At 53.9% G+C, this 13,739-nt stretch overlaps 5 protein-coding genes across 5 annotated transcripts; 1 reads left to right on the forward strand and 4 right to left on the reverse strand.

The window, feature by feature from the left end:
* Window positions 1-735: 735 nt before the first annotated feature.
* RPA49 (DNA-directed RNA polymerase I subunit rpa49) lies at window positions 736-2,199 on the forward strand (the record flags this gene model as incomplete). Its single annotated transcript, XM_064842182.1, has 3 exons — window positions 736-867; window positions 933-1,932; window positions 2,003-2,199. 3 exons carry the CDS (start codon window positions 736-738, stop codon window positions 2,197-2,199), a joined length of 1,329 nt encoding a protein of 442 aa, XP_064690088.1.
* A 339-nt stretch (window positions 2,200-2,538) lies between these two features.
* Window positions 2,539-4,617, reverse strand: LTS14_009501 (uncharacterized protein; the record flags this gene model as incomplete). Its single annotated transcript, XM_064842183.1, has 1 exon — window positions 2,539-4,617. The coding sequence occupies one exon, from the start codon at window positions 4,615-4,617 to the stop codon at window positions 2,539-2,541; it is 2,079 nt and encodes a 692-aa protein (XP_064690089.1).
* Window positions 4,618-5,164: 547 nt separating this feature from the next.
* On the reverse strand, window positions 5,165-7,141 carry ain1 (alpha-actinin; the record flags this gene model as incomplete). Its single annotated transcript, XM_064842184.1, has 2 exons — window positions 5,165-7,044; window positions 7,102-7,141. 2 exons carry the CDS (start codon window positions 7,139-7,141, stop codon window positions 5,165-5,167), a joined length of 1,920 nt encoding a protein of 639 aa, XP_064690090.1.
* Window positions 7,142-7,798: 657 nt separating this feature from the next.
* LTS14_009503 (uncharacterized protein) lies at window positions 7,799-10,052 on the reverse strand (the record flags this gene model as incomplete). Its single annotated transcript, XM_064842185.1, has 2 exons — window positions 7,799-9,630; window positions 9,686-10,052. 2 exons carry the CDS (start codon window positions 10,050-10,052, stop codon window positions 7,799-7,801), a joined length of 2,199 nt encoding a protein of 732 aa, XP_064690091.1.
* A 2,365-nt stretch (window positions 10,053-12,417) lies between these two features.
* On the reverse strand, window positions 12,418-13,460 carry FLX1 (mitochondrial FAD carrier protein flx1; the record flags this gene model as incomplete). Its single annotated transcript, XM_064842186.1, has 2 exons — window positions 12,418-12,547; window positions 12,598-13,460. The coding sequence occupies 2 exons, from the start codon at window positions 13,458-13,460 to the stop codon at window positions 12,418-12,420; spliced, it is 993 nt and encodes a 330-aa protein (XP_064690092.1).
* Window positions 13,461-13,739: the final 279 nt, after the last annotated feature.

The raw sequence follows: 13,739 nt of genomic DNA on the forward strand, positions 1-13,739 counted from the left end.
GCATCCCGGGCTATTTGTGTCGGGGGGGTGGGTGTGGGGGGGGGGGGTTGGGTGGTGGGGGTGGCGGTGGAGGTGGTGGTGTAGGTGGAGGTGGTGTTGTTGTTGTTACTATCCAATGGTCGACGTTTCCGATCGTAGGGTGACGGGGAGCGAGAGGCTTCACGGACGATATCGGCTTGGTTTGGATGGAGGGTGGGACGGACTTGGAGTTTGCGAGGGGGATGCAAGTGGTGGTGGTGGTGGGTGTTATTAGGAGAGGTGGTCATGGGCTGTCGTTATCTCGTTAAGGCTCTTGATATCGTCGTGTACTCAGTCAAGCATGTATTGTAGCATTATTCGAGTTGCAAACATGTGTGGCTGAAGAGCAGAACGGAGTGTGATGCCCCTCGCTCCAGCCTGCCTTGTCTGCCAACTCTGCCAACCTGCACCCGCACCCGCACCCATGTCACAACTCACAACCCACGAGATGCCAGCAACCACTCCACGTGAGGGGAGTCAGGGGACCAAACACTTGAGAAGAGAGTTTAGACTAAAGACGCGTCAGGCGCGGATGTGATTGGTGACCGCTGGGATGTCACTTTAGCATATCCCGCGGCCGTTGGCGCTAAGGAGCTCAATCGCGGTTGCCTGTTTGGGTAAGAGCGGGCTAGGAAATTTGTCGCGCGGGCTTTGCATGTGACAGGTCGTTCCTTGTCGACATTGTAGGATTTGGGGATTTGGGCATTGTTGTAGATTATGGCTGGAACTGACGGGAAGAAGAGAAAGAGGGCGAGGGATGAGAGGGAGGATGTGGCGGCCAAGAGCCAGAAGATTGGGGGAGATGTGAATGTTACTTATCTTGAACCCGAGGGCTTACATCCGGTGCTGGTATGTTAGACATTGTTGCAGGAGAAGCTATAAACGGCGAACATGCTGACAGTCTTGTAATATAGCTATCTGCGCCAGGCCTCATCACCCCATCACTCCCCTTCCACGCCTACTCCAAGCCAAAATCCACAAAATCAACAAAATCAGCAGGCAACCTACCCAAACCCACCACCCACCACCTCACCCTCCACTCCTCCCACCACCAACGAGTAGACTACACCGCCACTCCGTCCACCACCGACCAACACCTAACCCACTACCTCGGCATCTTCGACCCCACAACCAGCACCCTCCAATTAGTCCCTTCCCACCACCTAACCCTCCACGCCATCCCCCGCAAAAACGACCCCACCCCGTCCGACCGAGCAGCCAAACAACGCAAAACCTACACCTCCCAACGCGAAGCCCTGGGCCGCGAATTCGGCACCAAGAAAGCCCAGAAAATCCTCGACAGCCGCACCGTCAACGCCATCATCGCCCCGACACCCAAAGGCAAAGGAAAAACCTCAGACGTCCAAGATGCGATCCTCGACTCCATCGCCGAGAACACCACCCCTGCTGGCAACCGAGAGGAGATGGAACAGGATCTCCTCTCCTCCAAACCCATCCCCCGCCCGAATCTACAAGCCGAGACAGTAGAGGACGTCTACCCCTTCAGCACCCTCATCCCGGCCTCGGACCTCCGCCTAATCCCCACGGAAGACTGGCTCGACGCCGTACACTCGGGCGAAGCAATCCTCTTCTCCCACCGCTTCCCCGCCAAACGCGTCGAAGGCATAGCCAAGTCTGAAGACATGGAGAAGTTGAAAGCGTTGCGGTATATGACGCTCTTACTGGAGTTTCATGATGTGCTGCAGACGGCTGGGCGGGGCGGGAAGAAGGTGCCCAAGAAGGAAGTCATGGGGCAGAAATTGGGAGGTTGGCCGGGACAGTTGGTGGAGAGCGTGAGGCGGTTGTTTGCCAATGAGAGGGGGGAGTTGGGGAAGTGGGAGTTGGAGCGGTTGTGGTGTTGGGTTTGTGCGTTGGGGTTGTTTGTTAGTGAGGGGTGGCGGATGGAGATGAGTGGTAAGTCCAACCCCTCTCTATCAACACAATCCAACGCATCGTGTCGCTAATCAATTTCGATTATTTGCAGATCTCAAGCTCGACCTCAAAATGGAGAATAAACAGCTCGCGCAGTACTTTGTCGAACTCGGGGCGAAAGTCTCCGCGCCGTCGGAAAAGGATCGGGAGGCCTTTGGGATGAGCAAGGCGCAGGCTAGTGTTTCCCGTGTGGCGAGGTTGAGGTTGCCGTTGGAGTTTCCCAAGGTTAGGAGTGGGAGGAGGCGGTAGGATTGATGAGTTGGGGGTGGTGGGTGAGTTGGGAGTGGTCGGTGGGTGGAAAAGTGTTTGGAGTGTAGGAAGCTAGACGAGTATCGCGGCCTATCCACATCACGGTCAAGAGCATGCGAGAAGATTTCTTCTTCCTACTGATTGATTTGGTTCGAGTATGAGACGGAACGGCGGAGCGAGTGGTATGGAGCATTGCGTAAGGCAAATCGTGGCTCATAGGTGTCAACATCATTACAACAGCCAGCAATGACTTCACTTCCCACCACCGCACGGAACCCGTCATTAACCGCACTCGCACCCTAAATCACTAGCAACCCCACCATCTCACCCCCAAGCTAGCTAAGCCTTGCCCAAAAACCTCTCCACCCACCCCACGACCCTCCTTCCCATATCCACCAAATGCCCCGTCTCAACAATAAAATGCCCTTCCCGCGGATAAACCACATACCTCCACTCCACCGGCCCCTCCCTCCCCTCCTCCTTCTTCCCCTCTTCCGCACAAAACTGCTCCAACGCCCGCCTCATCCCCCTCCCCTGCTCAACCGGCACCCTAACATCCCCCTCCCCATGCAAAATCATCATAGCCGGCAACACCACCTTCCCACTCCTCACATTCTCACGAAACTCCCACAGCGCTGAACCCCGACGATTTCGGACGTCGGAGGGGGGAGAAAGCCAGGCAGCGCCCGAAGCCACGAGTTCCTGTTCCCAGAAGCCGACGTCCGAGGTAAGAGCCATGGTATCCAGATCGGTCATCCCGGCCCCTGGGATCGCGGCCTGGAATCTCCATCCCAAGCCATGTAACCCATTGCGCACAGAGCACAAATAGCTGAAGAAGCCACCTTGGCTCCACCCGCCGACGGCCAAACGCTCGGGATCCGCATACCCCTGTTCCACAGCCGCGTTCGTCAAGCCGATAATGTCTTCATAGTCCTCTTTCACCCCCGAATTCCCTCGAGCGTGAGAAGCCCATTCCTCGCCGCGGCCGCTGCTGCCGCGGTAGTCGGCTAGGAGGATGGAGTAGCCGGCGGACAGGAGCAGGGGGGCCCACATGAAGTACAGGCCTTCGAAGGATTCGGTGTGGCGGTAGTAAGGGCCGCCGTGGATGAGGACGACGGTGGGGAGGGGTTTGGCGGGCTTGGTGTTGTTCGGAGCGGCTGAGAAGGGGAGGACGAGGGGGCATTCCAGCTGGACTTTTCCGTCGAGCGATTGGCAGGTTAGGAAGGTTGTGGTGCCGAAGTTGCGGCCGGCTTGTTTTACCGTTTGGCCGAGGTGCGAGAGCTGGACCATGCTGCCGCCTGAGGCTGTGGTGGTGTAGACTTCGGTCGGGTTGTTGGAGTCGCCCTGCGCGAGGGCGAGGACGACTTCGTCGCTGTCGGTCGTGAAGGTCGCGTCCCAGGCTAGAATCTTCCGCTTCTTGCTAAACAATGTCTTATCGCCGTTGAGCAGGCGGATCTCGTCTGCCATGCCGTTTTGGACGTAGACTAGGACTTCGTTTCCTGTCGCTGTCTTGGAGAGGTTGAGAGCGCAGTTTGTTTTAGCGTAGGCGATGTGGTGGGACTTGTTGGTCGTCCCCTCGTTCGCGGCTTCAGACATGTCCGCAGGAACTTCCACTTCATGGACACCAAAGGCAGAAGTCAGCCATTCCTCCGCCACTGGGCCCACCCAGTAGATTCTCTTGCCTGCCCATACTAGATCGCGGCCCATCTTCGCTATATGACAGATCCGTTTCTGCTTCTTCGTCTCGAGGTCCAGAATCCAGACATCGGTGCCGTAGAGGCTGTTACTCTCGATATCGGTGGACTTGGTCGTCGTGAACACAATCGCACTTCCGTCATCGTTCCACGCGAATTCCAGAATATGCTGCTCCTGACTCACCAGCACCTCAACGGCTTTGGTTCCAAGATCCACGATCCGAAGACGATTGAAAGCGAGTTCTTCGCCCCAGACTTGCACATCATCCTTCTCCTTGTCTTTCTTCTTGCGATTCTCGTCCTTCTCATCCGCGGAGAGGAACGCTATCTTCCCACCCATAGGCGAAAACCTAAAACTCTCAATATTACGCTCATTCGCCACGTCAGTAATCGCTGTCGCCTCTCCAGGGCCAGACGCAGGTAGAGAGTATATAGCGCAGCTCTCCTTTCTTTCCGCTGTTCTACCACGGTCAGATAAGAAAGCTATACTATCGCCCTCGGGGCTCCATCTCGGATCACGATCGTTCGAGTTCCCGGCTGTGAGCTGACGAGCTGAATCGGCTTTGCCAGTCTCCGCTAGCCAGAGGGTCGAGACGGCGTGCTCGGCGCCTGGAAACTTGGCATTCCAGGTGAGGGCTGTGGAGTAGAGGATCTGTTGACTATTGGGAGATATCTGGATGGATTGTGGGACGGGGAGGGAGAAGAGGTCGTCGATTAGAGGCATGGTTGATGGTCCGGCCAGTGAATGTAGTAATGGTTGCTTGTATTGGTAACGATATAAATCAAAGTCGAGTGTCTTGGTTACATGCGTGGATCAAGATGCTTCTGGGCTTCCTCAGTGGTGTATATATGTCGTTCTTCTACTCCGTACAGCATCGGCATACTGTCCGCCACGCAACAGAATGACGACGAAGAAGACAAGTTCGATGTTCGATCGAAGCGATAGACATACGTGTGTACAACCGCTACGTGATCGACACGTCTGGCCCGCGTTTTATGTCGCCGCCTTGGGGATTGGTCGAGCGGCGTTCAGCCTGGCGACCAAAAGCGGAAGGTGCAAGAACAAATCTCAAACTCCGCAGTGGAATTCGGCGTAAGAGCGAAGGCCGTAATGGTTGCAGATATCATATCAATTAATACATGTACTGGGCGACTATACTACATGCAATCATCAACAACATCCCTCGTAATGGCTTGTTCCAACACCCGCGCCTATCCAACTTCGCCGCCTGTGCAAGATACCAAAAACAAACTCTTAATACCACTTCAGCTCAATGATGCGATCCACCATTCACCTGCTCCCTCTGCCTCCCACTAACAAACTTTTCCATAAACCGCACATAATCAAACTTCTCCATCTCCCTATCCTCTTGCAAATCCGGTCCCCGATGCGCAGGCATATCCCGACATAGATCCCTCACAATCTCTTCTGGTATGAGCGAGTGCGTGAGGTCTAGTTCCGTAACATACGGCTTCCCATCTGCGATCTCCCGGAACGACTCAAAGACTTGCTCGGCGGTGTTTTGATCCTCGGTCACATCAACCATGAACCGGATGAATTGTTCGAAGCTCACACTGCCGCCTCGCCCAGCGACTTCGGCGAAGCGGTCGTGCATTTCTGTCTCGTCGTAGACAAGCCCAAGACTGGCGAGGGCGGCGGAGAACTCGAGTTCTTGGAGGCTATTTGACAAGTCGCGGTCGAAGTGGCGGAAGACCGACTCGAATTCTTCCAATTGTATGGGAGTAAGGTTCGTCATGTTGCGGGCTACCATCTGATTCTCCAGAAAGGCGAGCTTCTTCTGCACGCTCGATTTGACGAGACTGAGTTCGTAAGCGAGTTCGTCGTAGGTGTATGTCGTGAAGTCGTTCTCTTCGATATTGGCTTCTTGGCACTGATTGTCCAGTCTCGCGATAATGTCGAGGTACTGTTCTAGTGGCGGGAGGTTGTTGGATATCTGACTGGCGTGAGAGAGCTGGTCTTCCACTTCGCCTTCGAGTCCCGAAATACTCATGCTGATCGTCTGGAGCGCGAGAGCAAAGTCGTTGGCTTTGTCGGCGAAGCTTCGCCGGAGGTTGTTCTTGATGTCACGGATCGTGTTGTTGATGATTTGGCTGCGTAGTCGTTGTGCTTCGAACAATTCGCGCCATGCTTTCTCCAGCGAGTCAAGACTCAGCTCCGCGGGTGGTTCGTACGGTAGGAGTCTGTACGTGGCCAGCTTCGTCTTGATGTTGCCCAGTAATCCAGCCAAATCACTCTTCTCCGCCACCCAGTCTCTCTTCTCCTTCTGTTTGTATAGCGTGAACTGTCTACTTTGCTCTTTGGCATCGGTGTATGAGCCACTGAACTTCGCCAAGTTCCATGCTTGCTGTTGCTCCTCAATCTGCTTCAACAAAGCGCGCATGCGTCGCTCAAAGTTGCTCTGCATGTCCCAAGCACCATTCATATTCGATACAAACTTCTCCACTCTGCGGCCAGCGTTCTCTACTCTGTCCATCTGCGAAAAGGCGTGGAACCAGTATGCGATATATGTCATCAGTGATCGCTCGTCGGGCTTGGCCACATCGCAAACGTCCTCAACGTCCAGCAGATCCGGAATCCCAATCTCCTTCGATGCAATATCAAATGCCAGCTGCATGTTCCCGCGATGATCCGACTTATCCAGCTTGTCGAAGTCAATCAGGTCCGGTCGATGGATATCCAACAGAGCACAGAAAGCCAAGCCATTATTCCAACTGCCAGAGAAGTCCCGTACATCCACCTCGTCGTAGCATGCCGTCTTCCGCTGACACCACAAGAGTAGCCCTTCCCGCGCGCTCAAGCCCTGATCGTTGATGTCGCTAATGGTAAATCGTAAGATCAACGTCCATATCAGACCCAGAATGATCTTCCGATTCCCATCCACAATATCCTCGGCTCCAATATTCGTCAACTGTATCTTTCGACTCTTGATAAATTCCAGAGCTATATTGACATTTTCGAACCGTTGCACTCGCAGCTTTGGTCGAGCTGCATATCTGCCCAGCGATTCTTGGGACAGGATCTCAAGGAGATGTATGAGGATAATGCCGTCTGAGAGGTCCTTGACCAGATCGTTGACTTGGACGTTGCGGACAGATATCTTGTTATTGAGCCATTTCGTGAACGTCTTGGCTATGATGACTGTTAGCATACTGGTATCGATCTATGCATGGCCGCAACCCGACCTACCTTGTACCTTGACCCAAGCCTGATCCAACAAGACCGCCATATCTAGCACTTATACCAAGGTTGTTGTGTTCATGCACCGCGATTCAACATGTCCTACAATACCGACTCCAGAAGAGATACAATAGTCACTAGTATGTGTATACTTGCTTGGTAAGAAAGGAGAGGACCTGATGGTAGGGAAGCGCCAATCCAGTCAATTCGAAGCTAAAGTTCACGCATCCAAACAGACTGCTCGATGGCAGGCCAACGGCACTTTCGGCTGCAAAAGTTGCCGACGGGAGCCGCCACACGCGCCTCATCCCTGAGTGCGATCACAATAATCAATAGCTTTACTCGTGCAGTCGATCATTATTGATGGCGCTGCACTGCATGCGCCATGAATCTACGACTGCGTTCGAAAGAGTCTGTGGTGTCGGCATCAGACTGCTGTAGCCTCAAGTGAAGCACGGGGAAGCACAACGGAGGGATGCAAATTCATGTAGTAATGATACAGGCTCAAGAATAGCAAGGTAAGGTAAGGTATATATATCCATCAGCTCAGAAGCGAACCTTCCATGTCTCTCGTCCTGCATTATCCCCCTCTCAAATAGATCTCCTTTATTTCCCCGATCATCATGTTATACAATCATTTGGTACCACCAGGGTACCTACATCGTTGCTCAGGACCAAAAAAAAGTAATTCATACAATCTCGTTGATCAGATCCACCGCTCATCAGCCTTTCCAGGTCGGATCTCATGCACGGCGTTGAAGTGGGAGAATGGCTTTGAAGCAGACAGTCTCTGCATAGCCCTTCCAGCTGCTTGTCGCACAGCATTGTGATCTGACAGTTGCGATGAACTTCTCGTTGGGTCATATACCGGTAGTGGCGGAAGCTGCTGCTGTGGTGGTGGCGAAGGCCGACCAGCGAGATCGCCTTCCCCATTACCTTTGGCCGGGCTCGCAGGGACTGTGTCGAGCTGGCGTGCAGTGGTGCTTTGCTGTAGTCCGGACTTGCTCCTGTGCTTGCTCTGCATAAGTTCTGGTACGCTGTTTGCTGATGCAAAGGACCAGCGTGCTGGGTCTCGGCGCACGGAGGGTACGCTCCGGTAGGAGGTCGTGTCACCTGAGCTACAAGAGCTGGAGGAGCGATTGATAGACTCCGGGTCACTCAGGTATTCCCGGCTATATTCTTGTACCTCCTGTATAGGAGCCTGCTTTGGCTCATAAGCTGGCGACACAGGGGACACCGGTGAAGGTAGAGCGGGTGAGTCGGCACCCGCAACGCTGAAGATTGGCGAGAGCACGCTTGCAGCATTCATGCCACCATTGGCGCCTAGACCAAGCGATGCAGGAGGTCTGAGGCTACTCCTCGAGCTAGTCCTTGCGGCGGAGAAGCCACGATGGCCCACAGGCGACTGCTTCGACAGTAGTGTTTCGCGAGACGTCTTTCTGCTCACCGCTGACCTTATAGTACTCTGCGCAGACCCTGGCCTTGTGCTTGGTGGCCTTGGGAAAACTTTACGCGATGCAGGCCGGCTAGATGCTCGCTCTCCAGGGGTCAAGGTGCTCCGAGAGTCATGTCTGGTCGACCCGTTCCATTGAAAATCACAGGTTGACTCCGCCTCCATTTGGTAGGAGAACTCCACATCAGCTTCCCATGAGTCGGCGGACAAAGTGCGAGCTGCACGAGAATTCGAGGATCGTGGGGGCGAAGCCATTACAGGAGAGGCCATTGGGGACTCCAACGTCACCATTGCCCGGGTGGAGGGACGTGATTGTGCTGACATGGTTGACGCTGTGGTCGCGATCGAGGAGACTGATATCGAAGCCGGTCCAGTGTAGTGAGGCGGTCTGTGAGAATCGGTTTGGGACAGTCGAGGTGAAGTAGTCGGCGACATAATCTCGGTCGGGCTTTCCACATCACTAGAGACCCGAGGCGAGTCGGAAGCATTCGCATCCCGAGCCTGCGGATGTGAGACCAGATCTAATGGCTTTGGTGGTGCTTGTCGTGGTGCGCCTTTCGGCTTATATGTGCCAAGATTCTGCGACTTTTTCGTCGGAGGAGACAGCTGATCTAGCGATGGCATTTGGCTGAGGAGATGTAGCCTGGTGTCGTTGAGTGTCGCGATTGATGATTTGCGCTCCAGAGGAGCGTCGACACCGTCTGACATGAGAGACGAAGGTAGCATCGGAAGAGCCTTACCAACATCGAGCTTGCCAAGTGGTGATCCAAGGCTTTCGGAATCGCATAATGACTCTACGGCCACCGGACGATCAATGTCGAGTTCGCACAGAGTCGGCGACGCGGGCCTAGAGCTTTGCGCTCCTCGTGTGATGCCCATGACAGGAAGCTTATGCGATAAGTCATCGGCTTGTATGCCTGTGAGATGTCTGGTCGGTCGCCGGTAAGCTGAAAGGGACCAGAACCGGGCAGGTAGGTCTCGTTCGGTGACAGTGTCTAGCGGCGGCAGCTCCTGCGCAGCAGTGTGTGTGATGTGTTCGAAGTTGTACGGCAGAGAGATACTGGACTTCTTGAGGTAGATCCGATCTGCGACAGATGTTAGTACGATGTGGTAGCCTACGATAACTGGAGTGCAACGCACAGTCTTCACTTGATAGGAATGCATCACGGGATAGTAGTAATGGCTGGGCGTTGGCAGACTCGGCACGAGAGCGGACTCGTGAAGTATGCGTCTGTGCTGGGAGGGTTGCGGCCGTGGCTGACTTCGCGCTCAGATCGTCCTGGGTCGTCCTATTGGTGCCGCTCGGATTTGCGAAGGTATGACTTCGCTCAGGTAACGATTGCAGTCTTGAGCGTGTATATCGAAAGGACAGTGACGTGGAAGCTCGTGGTGGTAGGTCATCGTGGCTTGGCAGCGTCTCCTTGGATCGGGTTGACGACAGGTTCGAAGTTCGTCGTCGGGGTCCATCCTGGATCTCTTCGTCTTTGCCGCGGGTGAACCAGGACATCCTTCGACGTATTGAGCCGGCAGCATGAGATGCAGTGTTGTGGCCAGATTCGCGGTCAGGTTGTACGTTAGAACACTCGAGTGGAGAGACGGTCTCATCAGATCCCATCGTGGAGTTATTCTGTAGATAGCAGTCGGTAGTCAAGGTTAGTGGGGGCCGGCTGCGTAGTTTATCCTGCACGTCGGTGATTGTTGCCTGCAACATGGTTCAGGTACCGATGCTCGGTGGAGGACTGTTCAGCGCCTTGGCGAACGAGTGTCTACGCCTAGAAGTAGAGCTGGCAAGTAATACAGGCAACTAGGGATAGCCGGAGAGCAGCCCGCTGCCTCCTGGAAGTGTAGTCTTCGAGTCCAGTCTATGCTTGAGCCTGCGGATGCATACTGATGCCGGGATATTGATGTCGTGGATAAGCGCGACGTACCACAAGCGCGTACGAAGAGAATTGACGGACCTGGAAGCAGCGAAGGTTAAGCCTGATCTATGAGGAAGAGAATCAACAACAATAATGTTGCGCGACAAAGTGCAGTGCAACAGGCACAGTCAATAATCTGCAAAAGGACATCCTAGCAGTCATGCAGGAACTGCTTGCTGCGCATCCGGAGCTCTGTGCGGGCCAAGTAAAGCTGAAGTACCGTCCGCGCTACAGCATTCGCGACAGGGTTGGTGTTTCTGGTCGCGCGGTGGCGTGGGCTGGCACTTCTACCCGGTTTGCGAATTCTGTCGGCTGAATGGTCTTCTACGAGGTTGATGGGTCCAGAATACGAGCGCCCGACGAGCTCATTTCTGCTCATGCCGGAAGAGCCTCTACGCCACAAGGATGGCAGAGCTGCAGTCTGGCTGTTCGCCCACGTTGCGCACGATTGGGTCGCTCACGCGGTGCCCAAGGTCTTCCGTGTCGGGGGGTCGATACATTCGTGAAACCGGGACACCCCTGGTGCAAAGGGCACGGACGGTCAGCAAAGTCCCGCCTTGTTCAGAATCGTTATGACCCGAAACTGGGTTCGTCATCGGCGGTCCTTCCCATAGCCGTTGGAGGATCCATTTTGCTTGTCAATTTCAAGCCGCATGAGCAGTTTCGAGTTAGCCTAACGCATAGGATCGTCGTGGGCCAAGCAAATACAGACGGCATGCAGTCGGAGGTTTTGGTCTCAGCTCCGCTGCATCATCATGGAAACAGCTCCTGTTCAGCTCGATCAAAGACTTTCACCTCAGGCAGGTGACCGTCCACATTGCTCATTTCTGTGAGACTCGTGCCATCAGCGTCGTGGCCAGCACGCGATATTGTGGAGGCTTGGTGGGTGGAATCGACCTTGAAATCTCTTTTTGACTACGGGTTTATAGTATAGGTATATACAGTGGAGATGACCGCGGTGGCCTTGCGGCGTCACTTTTGAAGACACGCGACTGCAAGGTACTGCCGACCGCCAGTCGATTCCACTTGCTCGAGCTCCTTCTCCCGAACGGCCATACTGCTCCGGATGCCCACCTTGAGCGGAAAGTGAATAGGTATCTTGTACATAATCATGCCAATTCAAGGCTGTCGAAAGTAAGCCCGTCAGCTCGAGTGAGAGTGTGAGAGCCGGAGAGATGTCATCCTTGCACCAAGATCCAATCAGCGCCTCATTCGATCTCTTCAGGTATACACACGCACAGCACATTTAATTGCGACAATCAAAATCGATATATCTTATACACGGTAACCAATATATGATTAATTGAAGATCCACGACTGCAGGACAGGCGTTCTCCGTTCCAACGGCTCGAACTCTGCTGTCCTCTTCTTACGCAATACAGTATACCAACATTGAGTTTCTCAATGTTCTGGTTCACGAGGTACGGCTCGGTAGAGTTGACTTGCGTTGATACGCTTTTCGTCCTCCGCATACTCAATGCATCGTGATTACTGCTTTGGCTAAAGGGATCAAAGTCTCGGTCGGCCCCTCGACCGCAAGTTAAGGTCTGGACATGCAGTGTTTTTGCGTTGATGCCCGAGGAACGATAAAATATCAGGCATGAACATCAGGAGATAAAAGCAAGGCCTCCCAGACAGGCTATCCATGACCCACCAACTTAACATGAATGCTGCCGGCTTTGAAGCCGAAAGTCCAGACAACCTGAAGGCGCCACTCCGCATATTCATGCAGTGGTTGCATTGGTTGAAGTATAATCTGTAGAGTATGTTATCATAATGCTCGCTGCTGATATGTCGGTGTTCTATGTCTAGGCAAGAGCCGTGCTCTATACAATCCTCGCTGCAGCGCTGTCCTGAGCGCATGGTCCACCGTGTAACGCCGGGCACCCTGCCATGCTATGCCTTCGATGCGTGTATGTACAAGATGCATGCCAAAGTCAAACAACATAATGCTTAGGCCGCCACTTCATCGACGTGGATCTCGTCGGGAGCCCAAAGGCGAGGTAAATAGTGCTTCGTGTTTTCGTATACCAGAAATGTTACACAGGTGGATGGTAGGACCCGCACAATGTTCGGACCAAGGCTGGTTGACATGTCAGTAATGTTTGAATGAGCAAAAGGCGGAGAGCGTACCCTTTGTAGAACCCGCCAAGTCCCTCATGGCGGTACACTTTCTGCACCACATCCCAGGCGCCTTTGTAGCGCTTTGGGGCATCATAGACCTGCAATCGAGCTCGGACAACTTGGTATGGGTATGTGATGCTACCCGCAAGCATCTTACTAACTGCACTGAGGAGGAGATAATCCGAGTTGGTCAGACCAGCCTTTCCTCCAGGTCTTTCCCTTGCCCATCGATTCTTGAGCTGTTCGTATGCCATGAACTGGATCGCACCGTGACTGACACCGAAAAGCGAGGGTAATAGCCCGCGGTAGAAGCCCCGTATACCTTCTGTCTGATAGAGGTCGTGCGTGCCATGTGCAATACTTTTGTAAGCGCCAGGAGTATTTCTTGCTGTAGACAGCATCCGCGTCTTGATCACCCATATCGGATTGGTGAACACAGCTGTCAGAATTCCGGACACTCCAGAGGCCAGGAAGTAGTCTGAGGACCGCAGCTCTCTTCCTCCACCTCTCGCTGACCGCACCAAGTCCTTGATATTGCCATACCACATGAAGTACAAAGCCCAACTAACACTGTTGCCAATCATGTTAGGCATAAGTCCTCGATAAAAGCTCTTCACCATTGCTCCAGCCTTCACCTGTGCCTGTGTTGATTGCCTCCCTTCACTCGCAATCGTCCGTATGACCCGCCAGCTCCCTCCAGGTAAGGACTTGGCATTTTGCTCAATCTGCAATCGTGTCTTGACGACATCGAAAGGGTGGACGACGAGTGTAGACACCACTCCAGCAGTGAAACCCGCAGCGCTTTCAATTATGGACGGTGAGATCGCGGCATTGGGTTGTCGGCCTTCGAGCGGTGGGTAGACTCGTGGCATGCTGCGCGAGGAGGTGGGTTTTGCGCAGTCATGCTGGCATGGCCGTGGAAGATGTGGGAAGCCAGCCGCTGACCTTGCCTGAGTGGTGTGTCTGGCGCAGGACTATTAATGCTGCAACGTGCACGTGAATAACGATGTGTGAAGGTTCGCTTGGTATGTACTCGAGCTTGACGGGGTAGAACTACGGAGTTCACGATGCCGATGACGTGGGGCGAAAGACGCGAAATGCACCGGCCGAAGACCAGCTATAGGTATTGATGGTGTTGCAAGGTGCCCAAT

The sequence above is a fragment of the Recurvomyces mirabilis genome (assembly GCF_035927965.1).
Source record: "Recurvomyces mirabilis strain CCFEE 5264 chromosome Unknown scaffold_32, whole genome shotgun sequence".
Taxonomy (NCBI): domain Eukaryota; kingdom Fungi; phylum Ascomycota; class Dothideomycetes; order Mycosphaerellales; family Teratosphaeriaceae; genus Recurvomyces; species Recurvomyces mirabilis.